Below are 17927 nucleotides of genomic sequence, written 5' to 3'. Positions count from 1 at the left end.
TCATAACTGAAACATTAATCTCTCATCCAGAGTCAATCAGTCAGATGGTTGTTGGGAAGATTTGGGATGGATTCATACATGCACTGAGGAGTATTGCTGCCCTATTGCTTGTCTCCCAGGTGACCCTTGAGTTGGACTTGAACAACATGGCATTGCCAGGGCACCGTCTGAATCTTGCTGCTGAACTCAGCATGCCATGTAGGCAGCCCAAAGAGGCATTGGATTGCAGGAGTTTATTTATACCCAATTCCGTTGGCAGTGGGGAGGTGTCACGTCTGTAGAGATTATCAAAAGACATCCCAAGTGCTAGCGTCAGCTGCACCTTGTGATTGCAGAGCTGGGATCTCTTCCCTAGTGACATATCAAAGACAACGGAGGAATCTGAGTGTTTTGCAGAAGTTCGTGTATGAATTGCAAATGCATATTAAAAGTTTTTCTAAAAATAAATATGTCTACCTCTACTCCCCGAGAAAGATTTGAGGAAAAACACAGCATTGGATGAAAACATACATTTGCTGGAGGCCTGGAGAATAAGATATATTGATGGAAATCGGAATCTAACTAGGGGCTGGATTAACCATTAAGCCAGGCAAATTACTGAACAGTTTCTCATAGCCAAAATGGGGCCACGGTTGTATGTTCCTGGGTGAGAGGTCCCCAATGGGAAATAGGTGGGTAACCCAATTTGTACTAGGGGATTGTGGACAAATGGAGCAAGGGAGAGCAACAAAGGGTTCGGAATAAAGCTACAAGATATAGATCAATCAGCATGCATCCCTTGCAAATCTCCTGGGGTTTATATGAGAGTTTCATCCCGAGCACATTGTGTTAGACTGTAAATTGAAACAATATGATACAATTCCATCTCAATCCAAGATGGGTTAAAAGCAATAATTTTTAAGGGCTGCGCAGATTCTAAACTGCACTTCCTTCAGAAAATAACAGTGCTGAAATGTGCATTGCATGCACATTGCAGTAAGGGAAGTGTGTGAAAAGGCAGCAGATTAGAAAAAGTCTCCGGCTCCACCAGCTTCCCCACACACCCACTGGCGGAGGAATGGGAGTGCGGAGGAACGGACTGCCACTGGCACCACTATTCTGGTAGGGTGCCATTGCGGCCCCACCCCCCGGACATGTGCCGCACAGCCCGCCAGGCGCCACGCCCCCACAGGTGGCATGCCACACCCCCAGAATGTGCGCGTGCCACGCCCTCTCAGGTGGCCAGCCACACCCCCGCCTGCTCTCCGCCCCCGATAGCAGAGTATGCAGCTTCGCCACTGCACACACCCCTCTAGCAGCCAACTTTTCAAATGGTCACTGCAGTTGTGCTTTTAACAGCAGCTTTTTATGCAGATATTAGTTGGCAATAATGTGTGTCTCCATAACATGAAAAGTCCCTACTTTGGGCAGAGGTCAGCTTGCAACCTTCTTCCATTGCAATTTTCTCTTTCTGCCAGTCTCCAGGCCTCTTCCTTGCCCCAAGACTGACCCTTCCCTACAGCCTTTGCTTTGTAACCTGAGGTCCATTTGCCCTTTTACCTAGTGTTCATACAGAAGGTGCGGGAGGACCCACCATTTACTGTTAGTGAAGACTATGTCCTAAATGAAATTGGAAAACGCAGAGAAGACATAAAGTCCCATTCCTGCGGGAAACAAGCCCTATAATCTGAGATTATCCAGTTAATAAAGACAGAACGAAGGGGGTGGAGAGGGGGAGATGCTGTCTCTTTCGTTTCTGTAACTTCTTGTGAAAATTGATTGTTAAGTCCTTGAGAGACTATTTGGAAAACTTCAAAGCAGTGCCTTGGATGTTATTCTCTCATTACAGCTTCTCAAATGCTCAGTTGATCTTGTGAGTTGAGAGCTAAATGCAAAACAAATATATTTGCTCTCCCCATTGTTAGGAAGCTCCCAAAGATCAGCAGGTCTTCACATAAAAGGGCTTCATGAATTTTCATTTATCTGTTGGTTGTTTTGAATGCTAGTCTTGGTCATTACGAGGACAAAGGCTTTTATCATCTACCAGCTCCGTGGTGGCTTGCCTGGAATAAGTTTGTTGTCTCAGAAAGGCAGGACTGAGTGCTGACCCTACTTGCTGAATTCAGTGAACACTGTAATCGTACTGATGCCAGCAAAGTTGGGATCAAAAATTTCCCAATCGGTGCTGTACTTTGCTAGGTAAAAAGCATTTGTGGAGAAGCGGGAAATCTTGGTGTTCAAGTCTGTCCAATGGCTAATAGAGTCTAGTTGGTGAACTGAGGAACTCTGGATTCAAATCTCCACTCAGCCATGAGAGTGTTACTCAGTTTTAACATTCCTCACAAGGTTGACTTGAAGATTGCAAGAGATGATAATGCCATGTATGCTGGTCTGAATGTCTTTGAAGAAGAGCAGCATTCAAATATGAGCAATAAAGTCACATGTCACTGAAATAAATTGGAAGTAACCAGTTTGCCAACCGTAATGTTGGCAAAATTCTTACACATCAGATAGAGTTTCTTCCCTGCACTGAGCATGGTATAGATGTCAGTAGTGCCCAATGGCACAATTTTGCAGAAACCTTTGCTTGAGCTAGGGATGGGCCCATATGTCAATTTCAGGTTTCTCTTTTTTCCAATCTTATGTTTTGTTCCCCACATTTGTACATCAGTTTGTGATGATGGTGATTTTTAAAAAGGTTTCATGAAGATTCACCAGCATCTCTGTGCAAATTTCTCCTAGTAGACACATTTTTGTAAGTGGTTTTGCCTAAGAGACAAAGGAATTTTCCTAATACAAATCGATTTTGTATTAATACAAACGGATTTTGCAAAGGAATTTTCCTAATACAATGGATTTTTGTACATGTTACTTGGATGCAGAACTGCACTGGAAAATTCGGAGAGTGCAGATTTCCGAGGATAACTGTGCTTCTGTCTGTGTACTGCTTTGGGGAAGTGCAAAGTAGGGAGGTTCACCTTTCAGCCCAGGCAGAGCCCACCTTCTCCCTCACCCATCCCTAGTCTGAGCAGGTCTTGTCTTCTGTATCACAGTCCTCCCCCTCCCCTGCCTTTGTGCATCGTGGACCTTCGAAAGCCGCATCCCCCAGCATATCTGTGACCTTTGGTAGGCTTAGCAGTAATGGTGCAGTGCAGCATTACTGTGTCCTTCTCGGTCACTCGCTTTTGCCGACCGTGTTGGGAGTTTAATGCAATTGCGTATGCCTTGAGAATGTGGTGGAAATGGGGCCGGGTCTCAGCTGCTCTGTGTGATTGACTGGATATTTTTAGCTCAGTTCTTAGAGCTTAGATTGCCTTACATGCGCCAGCCATTGATTCTGCTCTATTATACTCTCGTTTTGGCTGGGCTTGAGGAGCAGGGGAAGAATACAATGGATTGTTAGAGCCGTTATTGAATTGGTGTCTGGAGAAACTTGTTTCTATAAGGAGAGATTGCCACGGGTATGAGGAAATATTGAAGCTCCAAGGCCTGCTTGCCACTGCCAAGAGCGTGGTGGAGCTAAGTTTAGCTGATGAATGGAGGTGGGGCTGGAAGGCCTGGGAAAGAAAGGGGAGGTCAGGGGTGGTCGGGACCCAGAATGCCCAGCAGGCCAAAAGTGCCACCTTCAGATGCACACAGGCCTCTGTTGCAGAACCTTACCTGAATTGTGACTGTCTGGTGTACCCTTTAAGCCTCTTCCTTTCCTTCCTAATTGCTGGCTATCAGGGCACTAGTATAAGCCCTGGATGTCCGCATTACGTCACTAAAGGCTGGAGTAGCTTAAGTGTCCCTTAAGAAGCCATGCAGCTGCTCTGGTGTTGTACGGGTGTGTGTGTGTGTGTGTGTGTGTGTGTGTGTGTGTGTCTGACTGTCTGTCTTGCCTGAGGAGATCACCAGTGGTTGAACTGGTCTTCTGCTATTTTTATAACTCTCCTTAGCTGTTTTTATGATAATTTGTACACCACCTTGAGATGGATGTGGAAGACTACCAATGGACCATGGTGATGATCCATGAGCAAGGGAACTGTCCCAAGAAAAGTTGAAAATGTCTGAACTTGAAAAACAAAACAAAAAAAACCCCACTACAAGCACATCTTTGTAATTATGCAGGAAACGGGCATTATTCATTTTGAAAGATCGTCCCTCGAAATGCAGCCATTTAATCTGAGTGATCTGCTGGTAGGTGGGTGGGTGTTTTCCTGTTCCTTTGAACAGAGACAGACTTGAAAGATGCATATTGTCAGTCACCCACCAGTAACAACCTCCTCCTTTTTGCCATGGGGAAACAAAGCATCTGGGCTGTCCTCCAGGGGGCTTGGCCTCTCGCACACTAGAAAGTAGTGGGAGTGATATTTCCAAGAGCACAGAAATGTTAATCTTAGTATCTGCATAATAGGATATTATCATGTTGATACTAGAAATACAAAACCCAAGCATTTCTTGCGAAAGCTGGCCAAGGTTGCAGCATCATTCCCAAATGGAAATACTAGATGTTGAGCTTGGAGAAAGTGTTCTGTTTTGCTTTATCCTTCAGTTTCTTTTGAATGGCATTGATGCACATATTCAAAGTCGGCAATAATAATAATAATAATCACAATCAGGTACAAGTTGTCACTTCTAATTTAAGAAGGGGTATGAGAAGAATAGACCTAAATTCTGATAATCTTGCAGACAAGTCAGTAAGACATAATTATAGATCACCAGCAGGTAATAATGCGGAAAATAAAAATAATCTCGGGATTTTTAGTTTTAATACATTGGTGGGGAGGGGGCAGGAAATACCTCTTTTTACAGCATTCATGTCCTTCAGTACATGCTTGCTTTAGAGGCACAACTCTTACTACACACTGCTCTCAGTTGTATTTTCCCAGTCATTTTATGTATTTATTTAAAATATTTCTGTATCCCCTTTCATCAGTAATACCAGGTCAGGTCAGAATAAGAGCCACTGGGAGTCATTTAGAACTATATATGCCATCTTTAATTTGCTTTTTTAAGTTTCAATGTGGTTATTTTATAAAATTTTGTTTTGTTGTAAAAAGAATTCTTTTGAAGAACAGGCTAAAAATACCTCGGTAAATAAACAAATGTGGAACTGTTGCCTTTTTGGAAATTGAAGGCTTTTTACAGGTGGCAGCCTGCCTTCAAGTGGTTTTAAATCCTCTTTGTTCCAGGAAGGTTTGGACTTTGGTTCCTTAGCTCCACGTTAGTGTGGCTTTTTTATTGTGTAACATTTAGACACCCCTTAAAGACACCAGTGATCCGATCTACACCTTGTGAAGGCATGTGTGATGATATTTGACCTCATTTGGTTTTCCCGAGGATTGGCAAGCCAGCCAAGCTCACCATCCTTTTCTCTTTTACATTCACAGTATGAAGTGTCTGGTGAGGAACACCTCTACTCTGATTTCCCAGAGATTGATTTGTCCCAGTTGGATGCCGGTGACTTTGACTCAGCCAGTTGCTTCAATGAGCTGCAGTGGTGTTGCGAGCACTCTGAAACAGAGTCCAGCCAGTACAGTACAGACGACTCCGAGCTTTTTCAGGTACACTTTGCCGCGGGATTCCTTGCACCACTGTGGGGAATTTACTCTGGGTCACAGCTTCCCAATTGTGCGTGTATCTCTCCCCCCCCCCCAACTATAATACTGTCGTTGGCAATATGTTGGTTCTGGGAGCCCACTGCAGAGAAGAAACACATTTCTAGAGGAAATCAGTGTATGCTATGGCCATTATTCTTCATGAGAAGGAGAACAGCGAAGGAATCCATGTAGCACATGTGGATTGTGCTGGAATGATCCATAGGTAGGAGGGGAAAATGTAGTTTTCTGTTTGCAGGTCTTCTGACAGAACATTTCTAGTCAGCAGCAGATAGTGTAGTGCAGGCATCCTCAAACTGCGGCCCTCCAGATGTTTTGGCCTACAACTCCCATGATCCCTAGCTAAGAAGAGCAGTGGTCAGGGATGGTGGGAATTGTAGTCCAAAACATCTGGGGGGCCGAAGTTTGGGGATGTCTTGTGTAGTGGGATGGAGGCCCTTACCTGACCACTTGGCAGGTGAGTTGCTGCTGCTTACTTGGAGAGGGAGGGACAAGGCAGCTGGAAGGACGATACCATGCAAATGCACTGGGAGGAGTTCCAGATTGAACTCCACTGGTGTTTTTGCAGCTCACCACCTCTGTGCCCCTCCCAATAAGTAGCAGTGATTCACTGGCCAAGCCCCACCACAACATCAGTTTGTTTCCTTCATGATTCTGTGAAGGAAGAACACATAGAAATCTGGCCTTCATTTGTCCAAGGAAAGGTAAAGGGTGATCTCTTGTTATTCTAAGGTGGCCTTCTTCATCCTTGGGTCCCCAAATATTGTTGGGCCACATCTCCCATCATTTGTGACCATTGAATAAACGGGCTGGGGATAATGGGAGTTGTAGCCCAGCAACGTCTGGGGACGCGTGTCTGAACAGTTCGGATCTAAAGTACTAATACATGGCCTGCTACCTGCAAGAGCAGTTGTTTTGGGCTACATTTGGGATTTGCGGCTCCTTCAGGGTTTTCTTCCTTCGGCTTCCTGTGCAAAGTGCAGCCAGGAACGTATGAAGCCACTTTATGCTGAAGGCCAATTAGATAATACGTTAGGGGTGCACTCTTATATCCACTTACCTGAGAGTAAGCTCCATTGAATTACACAGAATTTAATTTAGACAGAGTAGAAATGTGTAGGACCACAAAGTAAATGTGTGGTCACAACTGCACATCTTTCAACTTTTTTAAAATAAAAATTAGCACCTGTGGGAGCCTTAGCCTAGATCGGGACTCTGGTACAGTGGAAGGGAATTAATCCTTCTCCCACCCCAGCGCAGTTTTGCTGATAAAATAATTCATCCCAAACTGTGATTTGCCCCAAGAAGTGATTGGGGGGCCCCTTCCTATATAATAAATAGTTTTTTTGTTATTGTTATTTTGCACCCCCTTGGCACGGCGCCCTCTGCAGTGGAACCACCCTAAATCCAGTGCTGATAATAGCCGGGGGGGTGGGGTGGAGAAAAATTGCAAGAGTTAACACCCTCATGCCTTTCAGTCCTAATTGGGATTGGGGGCTCCTGTGGCTTTTGCTTTCTTTTTCACTTTTTCATTTTAAAAATGAAAGATATATAAATGGCAGCTACACACTGAAGGCTTCATCAAGTTTGGCCCTCCATCCTATCAGTGGCTGGATATTATCTCCCCTGACTAACAGCCACTCTCCAGAGTTTCAGCCGATGCTCTTTTTCAGCCTCAGTGCTAAGAGTCTCTAACTAGAGATACTGAAAATTGAACGTGGGACTGTGTTCTTCTGCACAGGAAACATGTGGTCTGCCACAGACAGTATAAAACTAATATAGCAACTATCTCAAAGTGAAGAAGCTACACTACATCAGTAATTCTTGCAGCCAATCACACGCACACCAATAATCTCCTTTGCCTGCCCCTGCCTACCTGGTGCTTTGCCCCTTACGGCAGATGCAAAACAGGCCCAGGATGTTCCGTATCCTGCCAGCACTCACCTGTTAATTCCTCCACACAGAGGAGGTTCGTTTCCCCCCTTTTCTGGAACAGCTTGACGAAAGCTGAGGAAAGGTGGGTGGGGAGGGGGGTCCACACTATTAATATCTCTTCTGCAGATGATTAGTGCTCCATTAATTTGCGCTTGGTTTCTAAATGGAGCAAGTGTAGTAAAGCTAATGAGGAGGCAGAAGAGCAGGCGAAGGCTGCCGAGCCCATCCTCCTGTGATCTATTATTAAAAGGAAATTACAGGATGGTGCCTTGTGCCATCCAGCCTGATTTCCAAACCTGACGGATTGTTCAGCAGTGGGTGGGAGGGAGGCAGCAAGCAAGTGAGGGGGGTGGCAGTGGGAGGGGGAAGCTCATAGGAAGCCGCACACGAAGTGACGTGGCCCAGGAATGTTAATTTTCCAGCGCACAGAAAGCTTCCCTTTTATCTGACTCTCCAGCTTCGGCGTCACCTCTGCATATCTGTGCACATGGATATTTTTAGCCGAGGCTCCCTCTCAGTGTGTTGCTCGTGCTCTCTAAATATACGTGGTCCCATTATACCAATCGGCGAGCTGAGACGCGGTGCAGGTGGATGGAGCCGTGAGCCCGCAAGGAAGATTAAAGCCGCACAGATTACCTGCGGGTGACACAGCTCCCTTGGCGCACCCCACGCCGCCTGCCCCTCCTTGCTATTGGCTTTCCACAAAATACACATCATCTCCCATAAGGTATTCATGGCGGTGTTTCCATGATCAGGATATGTTGTGAACAGTTCTTAGCTTCAGTTCTCCCCCTGTTAATTTAGGAAGACCGGAAGCTGCCTTGTGGCGGATCAGACCATTGCCCTACCTAGTTCAGTATTGCTTACACTGACTGGTAGGTAGCACCTCTGCAACATTTCGGACAGGGAGTCTTTCCCAGCCTTACCTGGAGATGTCAGGGATTCGAAGTTGCAACTTTCTGCTTACAAGACAGATGCTCTACCACTGAGCTAGAGCCCTTCCCATTGTGTTCACATATGTACATGATATGCCTGCTCTTGCCTTTTATGTCAAATGCCAGAAGCATTTCCAAGGGTCCAGAGCTAGTTCATGTGATGGTGCCTCACCCGCCACCTCTGCTCCCTTCTTAACCCCAGCATAGCCTTCCAGGTAACCTTTGCTTCCTCCAAAGGCTGAGCAACAAAGGAACTTGGCTCCATTTCTGCATCCTGCCATGCAGACTGGTCTGGCTGCTCCAGGCTCTGTCGGCTGGCCCCACACAGTCCCCACTGACTGACTCAGCAGGAACCAGGATGTTGGGAGAGTGCTGCACATTATGGAAAAAGCTAATATTATTGCCATTTAGTTCCTGTAATAAAAGAATAGTTCATCTTTTTATACACTCGATTCCCGTGATGATCTTTGGCCGGGGTGGAGGCATGGAGGATGTCTGAAGAGGCTCTTTGAAGTGCCTCGCCAGAGTAATTGAGAAAGGAAATCGAGGCAGGAGGAGTGGGGAGAGAGCAGTGTGGGGTATGAGTTTATACCTGGCCTGATGTAGTATCAGGAATTTGGCAGAGGAAAAAACCATTCTCCTGTTGCCTCTCCTCCATTACATACCTGCTGCTTCATGGGGAACAGATTGTTTGCTGTATATGAAAAGAAGGTGTTCTTTCTTCTTTTCTTTCCTTTTCCTTTTGTCTTTAGCATAAGGTTGATTTTGGAGTCCAGGTTACAACTGCCTGCCAGCTCACATTTTGTATTGGAATTATCCACTCATGATGAACTTTTAAAGAATTCCTTCCCCACAGTGACACCTTCACATGCCAGCTTTACGCTGTTCTTGCAAAAGGTCGAGAGTGACTGACAGGCCGTCATTGCGGGATGCATATTTTCCACTGAACTTCCTGAGGAAAAGATAAACAGAGCTGAAAAGTAAAAGGCAGGTCTTTTAGGAATGAGCAGAGCCTGATGAAACGTACCCTGCTGATGTCCTCCTGCCTGCAGAAGTATCCCACCAATGCTGGAAGGAAAATAAATTTGTCGGGAGAACACGGCCCCCTTTGCCGCCCTTCCTTCTGAGTGCTGCTGTTTCCGCCATAGTTTCTCGTGGTGCTAACATGAATATTTGGGGTTAATGGCGGCTGTAGTCAAATCCAAATAAGCACATACACACAGTCAGTGGGGATTCTTCGTTTCTTCAAAGTTAGGCACATCTCTTTTGTGTCCGAGAGCCAATTCAAATGTTCATGCAAACGCCTGATGCAGAACTCCGTCATGAGAATGCAGATGGGCGGGGAAAGTTAGGGAAAAAGCAATACCAGCACAAGAGGCAACAAATGAGTGTGGGAGACTGTGCCATGTTACCCCAGTAAAGCCTGAATTTGGAGGTTCTCCATGCCTGCTTCTAATCAAGATAGACTGGCATTCCTAGGTGATTGCAGCTGGCTCTGGCTCAGCACCTCCCTGTTCTGGAATGCCCCCTTTGGGGGCCTTGGTTGACACTGGAGTGTGTAGGGATTCTGCTGGCAGCACCTGCACCCTCCCACATCTTTGGCAGGTAAAACAGGCGGCTCTCTAGTGTCCCTCTACAGGTGAAAGCTGGCAGGGCTGGACAAAGGAGCACCTCCATCCAATCCGCACACAAGTACACAGCTCGCGACAAAGGGGGTTTGCATTGCACCCTTAGCCAATAAGGCATCAGGGCAAGGTTCTCAATAAGATGTCAGTAAGTCTAATGAAATTCACCTTTGGCACCTTACCTCCTGCGCCACCATTGCACGGTTTTCACTGCGAGCCTGGCAGAGTGAGCGCTGGGCTTCAAAGGTACCCTCTAAGCTGCAGCACCAGCTGACTCCAAGGGCCAATCCCTGTCCACCAAGCCATAGCTTTAGAGCTGGCACCTATGTTTTGAGTAACCCGTCTCTAGCATGAGGACACTTTCTAAGTGCTGTTAAAATTTCCCAGGGGTTGGGGGGGGGGGTGGAAGGAGGGAGCTTTCTCCTACCCCAGCCTCAAAAATTTCTCTCTTCCTTCAGGCCCTTACAACCCTGCCCTGCTCCCTCCCCTGTTTTCTGCTGTGGAAATAGACACCTTTCTGATTTGGGCTCTGCACCTGCTTTGGAGTGACAGGCAGCTCCTGCAGGTCCCAGGATCCCGTATACTGGAACTTGGACCTTGCCAAGTCCTGACACTTTCAGATTCATAGCATGCATTGTCTTTAGCAAGCTGTTGTTCTAGAAAGGAAGGAAGGAAAGAACTTTGTTTTTGAAACAAGTTCCTTCTTCTTTCTTTCTTTCTTTCTTTCTTTCTTTCTTTCTTTCTTTCTTTCTTTCTTTCTTTCTTTCTTTCTTTCTTTTCAGCAACTCTTGATAACCTCAGGTACAGAGAAGTGATACAATGCTCCATTATGTTGGAAGGAATGCTAAAGCAAATCATAACATTGAAATTGTCAAGAACAAAATGCTGCACGACTGTCTTTCAGTTAACATTTGGAGTCCTGCAGCCTCAGACCTGATTTCTGCAAAGTTTAAACATATTGGCTGTGACAGGTCAGAATCAAAGAACTGTAAAATAGCTGCATGGCAAATTCAGCTTGGGAAATTAGGAATAGCAGCAAAACCTTTGTTATTCAAAACATCTGGTTGTTAAAATCCACTGGCTCACCCTCCCCTGAACCATCAACAGCATAGCTGCCAAGTTATCCCTTTTTTAAAGGGATTTTCCCTTATGCTGAATAGGCTTCCTCGCGAGAAAAGGGAAAACTTGGCAGCTATGATCAACAGCATTCTTTTTTATCTACTCTTTGGATTTCCAGGAATGATTCCAGTGTTCATCATACTCAGATATCTGCAACTGTGCAGTTTAGGGAACTGCTTAATTTGAGTACATAAAAAGTGGGGTGCAAGATTACATGGCCCTGTGTAGGCCTACTGTCATGTTCCAAATGGGTAGCATCCTGAAATGATTAGGCACCCTCAACCAGTTTTCCTAGTGGTTTTCCTAGCGGTTACCAGTGATGTCCAATAGCTTTAGGGCCACTGCAGCACCTCTGCTTGAGTCGTCAGAGGTGATTGGCTAAACCGTGCCTTAAACTGTACAGGCACTTTGCTGGTTCTCCCTCATTGCAGCATAGAGTCAATTCTAGACCTCAAGGATTAATCTGCAAGATGTGGTGGGGTGTGGCAAAGTGCATGGAGAAACACGTTTTAAAACAGAGGGTTAGGTTCCATTATCATCTGCTAACTTCCAGTTCTAAGATTGTAATCGCACCAAGGGTTGTACTCATCATATTGCTAAGGGGATCCTTTCAACAGCGGAAGCATTTCTGCTTGTCCGACAGAACAGCCTCCCCTCTCCTTCTCCCTACATTCTGTTCTGGCTGTTTCCCTGACCCTGTGGAGCAAATTTGGGGAGGGCACAGGGGGAAGAAAGAGGGGAAGTCCCATTGCACTAGGGGTAATCCCTGCACTGGCTTCCACTAGCACAACAAGTTAGTTGACTGTGACCCCAGGCTTCTCACAGATGCAGGATGTATGAGAGTTTTCCCCATAGGACCTGTCAGCTCATGCTCCACCCTCTATTGAGTTTTTCTTTCTTCATTGGGCACTCAAATTCACCAATTCCATCATTCATTGGTATGAGGCCAGAGCCAAAGTAAGGCCAGTTTCTACTACAACCTTTACAGCATGATTGTCACCAGGAAGGCAAATCACGTGGGAAGCTGCTTCTGTGATAAACCTGTGTGCTTCAGGCTGATTGTAAACATAACCAGTAAAACCCAGTAAGACAGTGGGGACAACCCAGCTGAAGTTAAGCAATTTTAAAGCCCCACTGATTGAAGGGGCAGAGTTTTGAGCATGTGCATATAATTCTTCCATTGACATCAGGATTTTGCAATACCTGCCTGTGGTTGGATCGTGTCCACTGATTCCAACTGAGTGCTTCAGTTGCCTGTGGTTTTTTATTGCTAAAAGATAGCTTTGTCATTGAGTGCAAAATATCTGATAGATATGGATATACAGTAAACTGGAAGTAAAAGCTGGATGTAAGTTGTTGGGTTTTTCCCTATCAAATTTAGTACGGAGAAGAGGGGAATAGCTATGCATGTGCAGTCTGCATGGAGTTTGTACCCTTCAGCCTCAGACCCAGCAGCTAATGGAGGGGCAAATTTTAATCTGAGATCAAAGCTGTACAGTATGATCCTACGCATATTTACTTAGAACTGAATCCCATTGAGTTCAATGGGGCTTAGCCCATGCAAGTGTGCTAGTTGATTAATTCTCTCATTAAACTTACAGCCTTCCTTTAGTGTGCCATTTGTATCGGCTGAAACATTTCTAAGGCTGCAATCCTAGGCATACCTTCCTGAGAGTAAGTCTTACTGAACTCAGTGGGACTTGCTTCCAAGGAAACCATAGCTGCCAAGTTATCCCTTTTTTAAAGGGATTTTCCCTTATGCTGAATAGGCTTCCTCGCGAGAAAAGGGAAAACTTGGCAGCTATGAAGGAAACCTCTGCAGAATTGGGATGCAAAGTAGGGCACAAAGATGGGAAATGTCTGCAGGAAAATCAGGGAATCCTCACTGACATCTGTTATTTTAAGATAGGGATTTGTAGTTTATTTTTTCTTTTAAGAACAATGTGCATCAGCCATAAGTCAGACAGCAAAATCCTTCCAACATAAACCCTTTTGAAAGCAGAAATATAGGTAGAGATAAGATCTCCAGCTCTTACAGAAATAAAGCTTACCTCCAAATCAAATCATATCTCAACAAACCTATGTGAATGCTGTTAAAAAATAAAACCTTTAATGGTGGAAATTATATCTATGGATGGGTAACACTGCTAAAGGCTTCTCAGAACTTTCCTTGCCTGCTTTCACGCTGTCCTCAAGCAATTACTAGCTTGCTAGGAGACAGACGCACACATTTATGATTTATTTTTTGTATTGTATTTTATTTTATTTTCAATATTTATAGGCCATTTTCCACAATTCAAAGTAGTTTCCAAAAACAATCAGTAAAACAATGCACCAGTCAAATAATATGGTGTTCAAAACATTAACAACCACAGGTTGTTGTTTTGTTTTTTATTGGGGGGGGGAATAGAAGTAGTGAGGGAATTTATTGGGAGAGGGGATCTGTGCTCTTCCCCCTACCATTTAGGGGCTTAGCCTCATTTTTCTAGAGCTTGCAAGGCCTGATAGAGGTTTCAAGGTGCTGGTGCACATCTATGGGTGCCAAGACCACCTCTTCAAAGTCCATAGCTTCCTTTGGGTCCAAAGTCATGCAGAAAGTGTGGAAGAGTAAGGAAGGCCTGGTCCAGAGGCTTGGCAAAGTCTCTGAAGGTAGCATGCATGGGCAGCGCATCCAAAGTCAGCCATGGCAAGAGATCTACACTCCCCATGTTAGTGTGAAATCTGGCTACACTCTGCATTTGGCAAAACTTGCCTCCCCCACCCCTTTTAATGTACCTAATGCTTTTTGGGGGGTGAGAGCAGCACAGGCACCTATGCTTTAGAGCTACAGATGACCACTTTTAAAATCACAACGGGGGTGGTAAGAAGGAAGGAAGGAAGGAAGGAAGGAAGGAAGGAAGGAAGGAAGGAAGGAAGGAAGGAAGGAAGGAAGGAAGGAAGGAAGGAAGGAAGGACCATAGCAGAGGGATTACATATGGATGCTATACGATGATGTACAAATGGAAGTGGGTTATTACATTTTGGATCCTAATAAACTCCATGTGGGTTCTATCCAATCAAAGGATGCTCAGAGTAGACCAATTGAAATTGGTGGGTGAAAGTCAGTCATGTCCATGGTCTGCTCTGAGTAGGACTAGCGTTGGATACAACCCTATATATCTTAGGGTTCATAGATTGTTTTTGCAATACAGTGGTACCTCAGTTTATGAACTTAATCTGTTCTGGAAGTCTATTCTTAAATGGAAACCGTTCTTAAACCAAGGCACGCTTTCCCTAATGAGGCTTCCCGCTGCCGGTGCCCTTCCACCGTTCGGATTCCATTCTTAGACCGAGGTAAAGTTTGCAAACCGGGACACTACTTCCGATTTTGCAGAGTTCGTAAACCGAATAGTTTATAAACAGGGCTGTTCTTAAACCGGATTACCACTGTATAGCGATATATTCAGCCTCAGTGGTTTCATCTGCATGGTGTTTCCTGTGCTGCGCACATCCCTTTAATGTGATGTCATTTGAGTTGTTCTCCTGTAGGTGGCATTTTGATTGGGTAACACCCTCTCTCTGTCTCTCCCCCTCTCTCTCATTCTTCTGACTCCTCCCACCAGATTATTGACAGCGAGAATGAAGCGCTGCTGGCGGCTCTCACCGAGACACTGGATGACATCCAGGGAGACGACATGGGCCTGGCCGCCTTCAGACCTATGGACGAGGGGGACATGCCCAACAGCGGCTGCACGTCACTCACCCCCTCTCCCAAACCTGCCGCCCCTATCCCGAGGGGGCCTCCTCTGGCCCCAGAGGTTGATGAGCTGTCTCTAGTAAGAACCCACTTCCTACTGTTTAAGGTGGATTTGGATGCGCCTCTGATAAGCCGGCTGCATGGGTATGATAGGAAGCAAAGGTCTGAATTTTTTCATTATAGGCTTACAATTATAACAATACAAAAAGCATATACCTGTTATTGTATACGTATACATGTGCTGCATCATTGCTCTCACTCCAGTTTGCTCCATTGCCATCCTCATGGGGGAAAGAGTGTGACCGTTGCGGGGAGGGGGAATCGAGTGCGGATCAGGCGTGTGAATGGCATCAGATGCATTCCAGAGCTGCAATCATCTTTAAACAAGCCCCAGTCCAGTGGTGCCTCATTGTCTGCTGTTTCTTTCTCTCTCTTTTTTGGATATATCTCATTTCCCAACATTCCCCCCCCTCCCTGTTCCTCCTCGCCCACTCCCACCCTCCACTCTCTGTGCCGCCAAGTCTCCAAGTGCCGATCCCTTGCATGATCAGAGGCGTGAGAAAAGCTCCCTCCCTGCTATGAGGTTGGCTAGTGTCGCTGATCTGCTGTATCCCCTTATGGTCAGGGCTGAATGTATCTGCACCACCTTGCTGAAGGCAGGTCTGAAGGCAGGTCTGGGTCTGGTCAGTGTCTGGGGGCTGGGGGCGACACAAAGGCAACACTCCATGGCTGGGTCGCCCTGTGTTCCATAATGGAAGAACACAAGAAAATGAGCAAATAGAATAAATTAGAACAAGAAACAGTATTGTGCACCATGGTATCCTGAATAAATTTTGTTGAAAAGAAATCTCTGCATGTATAGCAAATTGAAAGCTTAGCCCGGGTTTTCCAAATAAGTAACTGAAAATCTGGAGTCTGTGACCACTATGCATTTTGCAAATCAAGCAGACTGCGTATTTTTCCTATCGTTTGGCATACTTTTATTCTGCTTTTGCTAATCTTAGGAACTAGGACTACCACCACCACCCCCCAGCCAACCACCAGAAGTTTAGTTACTTCCCACACTTTTGAGATTTCATCTGGTGTTGCCCACACGCTTTCAAGGACCTGAAGCTTGCCTCTACACCAGGCATCCCCAAACTTCGGCCCTCCAGATGTTTTGGACTGCAATTCCCATCATCCCTGACCACTGGTCCTGTTAGCTAGGGATCATGGGAGTTGTAGGCCAAAACATCTGGAGGGCCGCAGTTTGGGGGTGCCTGCTCTACACTGAAGACTGAGGTTCTCTGGAAAGCCAGAATCTGTGCCCAGAACCATATTCCAGCCCCTGCCCTGCTCTCTGCTTCCTTGAGCATACACAGAAGTGAAGAATGCACAACGCCCTTTCTGTGACTCCTGGAACTTGGGGGCTTGGCAAAGCTTGAAGTCCTAGCTATTCTGAGTTCTCTGTGGCTTCGGTCAGAGATGCCTTCTTAGCAAACTTGCAAGGAGTGGTGGAAGGGGAAGAGGGCATTGTGGATGGCGTCTTCACGGAGAACGTCACATTTTCAGAACCAGTTTTCACTAAGCACATGCTCAGAGCTGGAGGCTACAGAGCCTTCGACCCTCCACCCCTCTGTTACTTGGCCATGCTCTAAATCATCATACAAGAGTGTTGGTTTTAGAGGACTCTGTATGTTCCCACAGGCTCCTGCTTATCATTCTCTGTTCCCCCTGCCCCCTCCCTTATCTGTCATTAATGAATGTTTTGATTTCTAAAAGTGTTCTGGCGGCATCTAGTGGTGAAGTGTATGGCATTTTCGCTTCACACAAAAGTGTGCATGTGTGTGGGTGTATAATATTTATATATTTATAGATATATATATATATATCACACAAATCCATATGTGTATATATAGGATGTATACGTTGCAGGGGAGAAGGAAATAAACTTTTCATTTATATATATTAGATATATATATTCTATCACACAGACAACAGAAATTTTCACTTAATATTGTGATGGATAAAGCAGGCATTTGACCGTGGGAACTGGCTGATTGAATCTCCATCGTACGCTTAATTATTAAAGAGCTTTTTGGAGTTTCCAGACTGCCTTTGAAGATTTCCCCCGACTGCCACGTTCCCACAAGAGTCAAATCTGGCTTTAATGTTAACGGATCCCATGTTGCCTTCAGTGTGAGAGTGTGGAATGTGAAACCTCGCCCCCCCCCTTTTTTAAAAAACAAAACCCTGAAATATTCTAACCATGTAATCAGGAACATTTGGGTCATGATACCAGATACCCCAAGATAATTTTTCAGTCTGCTGTTTTGCCCACAACTTCCTTGATGGGATTAAAATAGCACCCGCCCCAAATTTCATATTTATAATTATTTTTTTAAAAAAAGAACCTTATAAATATTTGGCATTTGGACAGAACATGCATCTTCAAAAGACCTGGTGAGCTGATGAATCAATCAATCAATCAATCAATCGAAGGCCATGTTGGAATGTTACATCCCACTGATTGATTTTCAGGCACAGATGTACTTGCTTCCTTGACACAAATTGGATGCCTGTAAAATATATATATATCACAAGTTAGGGTTTAAAGGGTGGGAATTAACCTCACTATCCAGAAGCCAATTCAACACCACCACCCATGATTCTTCAATCTCCCTCCCCCTCCAACTTTTCACTTAAAGGAGCCTGGGGTGGAGGTGCCTGAATCTCTGCTGCCAATATTCTTAAAGCACCATGAAGGCAGCATGCTTGCAGAATCCCGGACCTACCAATTTTTAAGGTTTGGTAGGATAATTTTCACACACACACACACACACACACACACACTGTCTTCCTCTGTACCTAGGGGGTTTCTGCCATCAAGGGACACTTACTCCACACATGGTGTCCCACTGTTTAATTATGGCAACAGAATTTCATTTTGCACAATCAGACTTGATTTGATTATTCAGTGCCAAGACAGGTCTGGTCCTCCTTAGAGGAGGCGACAGAG

The 17927-nt window shown here is 45.3% G+C and overlaps 1 protein-coding gene across 2 annotated transcripts in view; it reads left to right on the top strand.

Moving 5' to 3' along the window:
- The window catches only part of PPARGC1B (PPARG coactivator 1 beta), a 107694-nt gene that overhangs the window by 70182 nt on the left and 19585 nt on the right, over nt 1-17927 (top strand). For both annotated transcript variants that reach the window (XM_035105241.3, XM_035105240.3), the window contains exons 2-3: nt 5352-5525; nt 14796-15008. In XM_035105241.3, the coding sequence (XP_034961132.3) occupies nt 5352-5525; nt 14796-15008 (387 nt within the window). The remainder of the gene's footprint in view (nt 1-5351; nt 5526-14795; nt 15009-17927) is intronic.

This window comes from Zootoca vivipara, chromosome 2 (genome assembly GCF_965207765.1).
Source record: "Zootoca vivipara chromosome 2, rZooViv2.hap1.1, whole genome shotgun sequence".
NCBI classification, from domain to species: domain Eukaryota; kingdom Metazoa; phylum Chordata; class Lepidosauria; order Squamata; family Lacertidae; genus Zootoca; species Zootoca vivipara.
The sequence above is the reverse complement of the archived record's forward strand: the minus strand, read 5'-3'. Positions and strand labels throughout refer to the sequence as shown.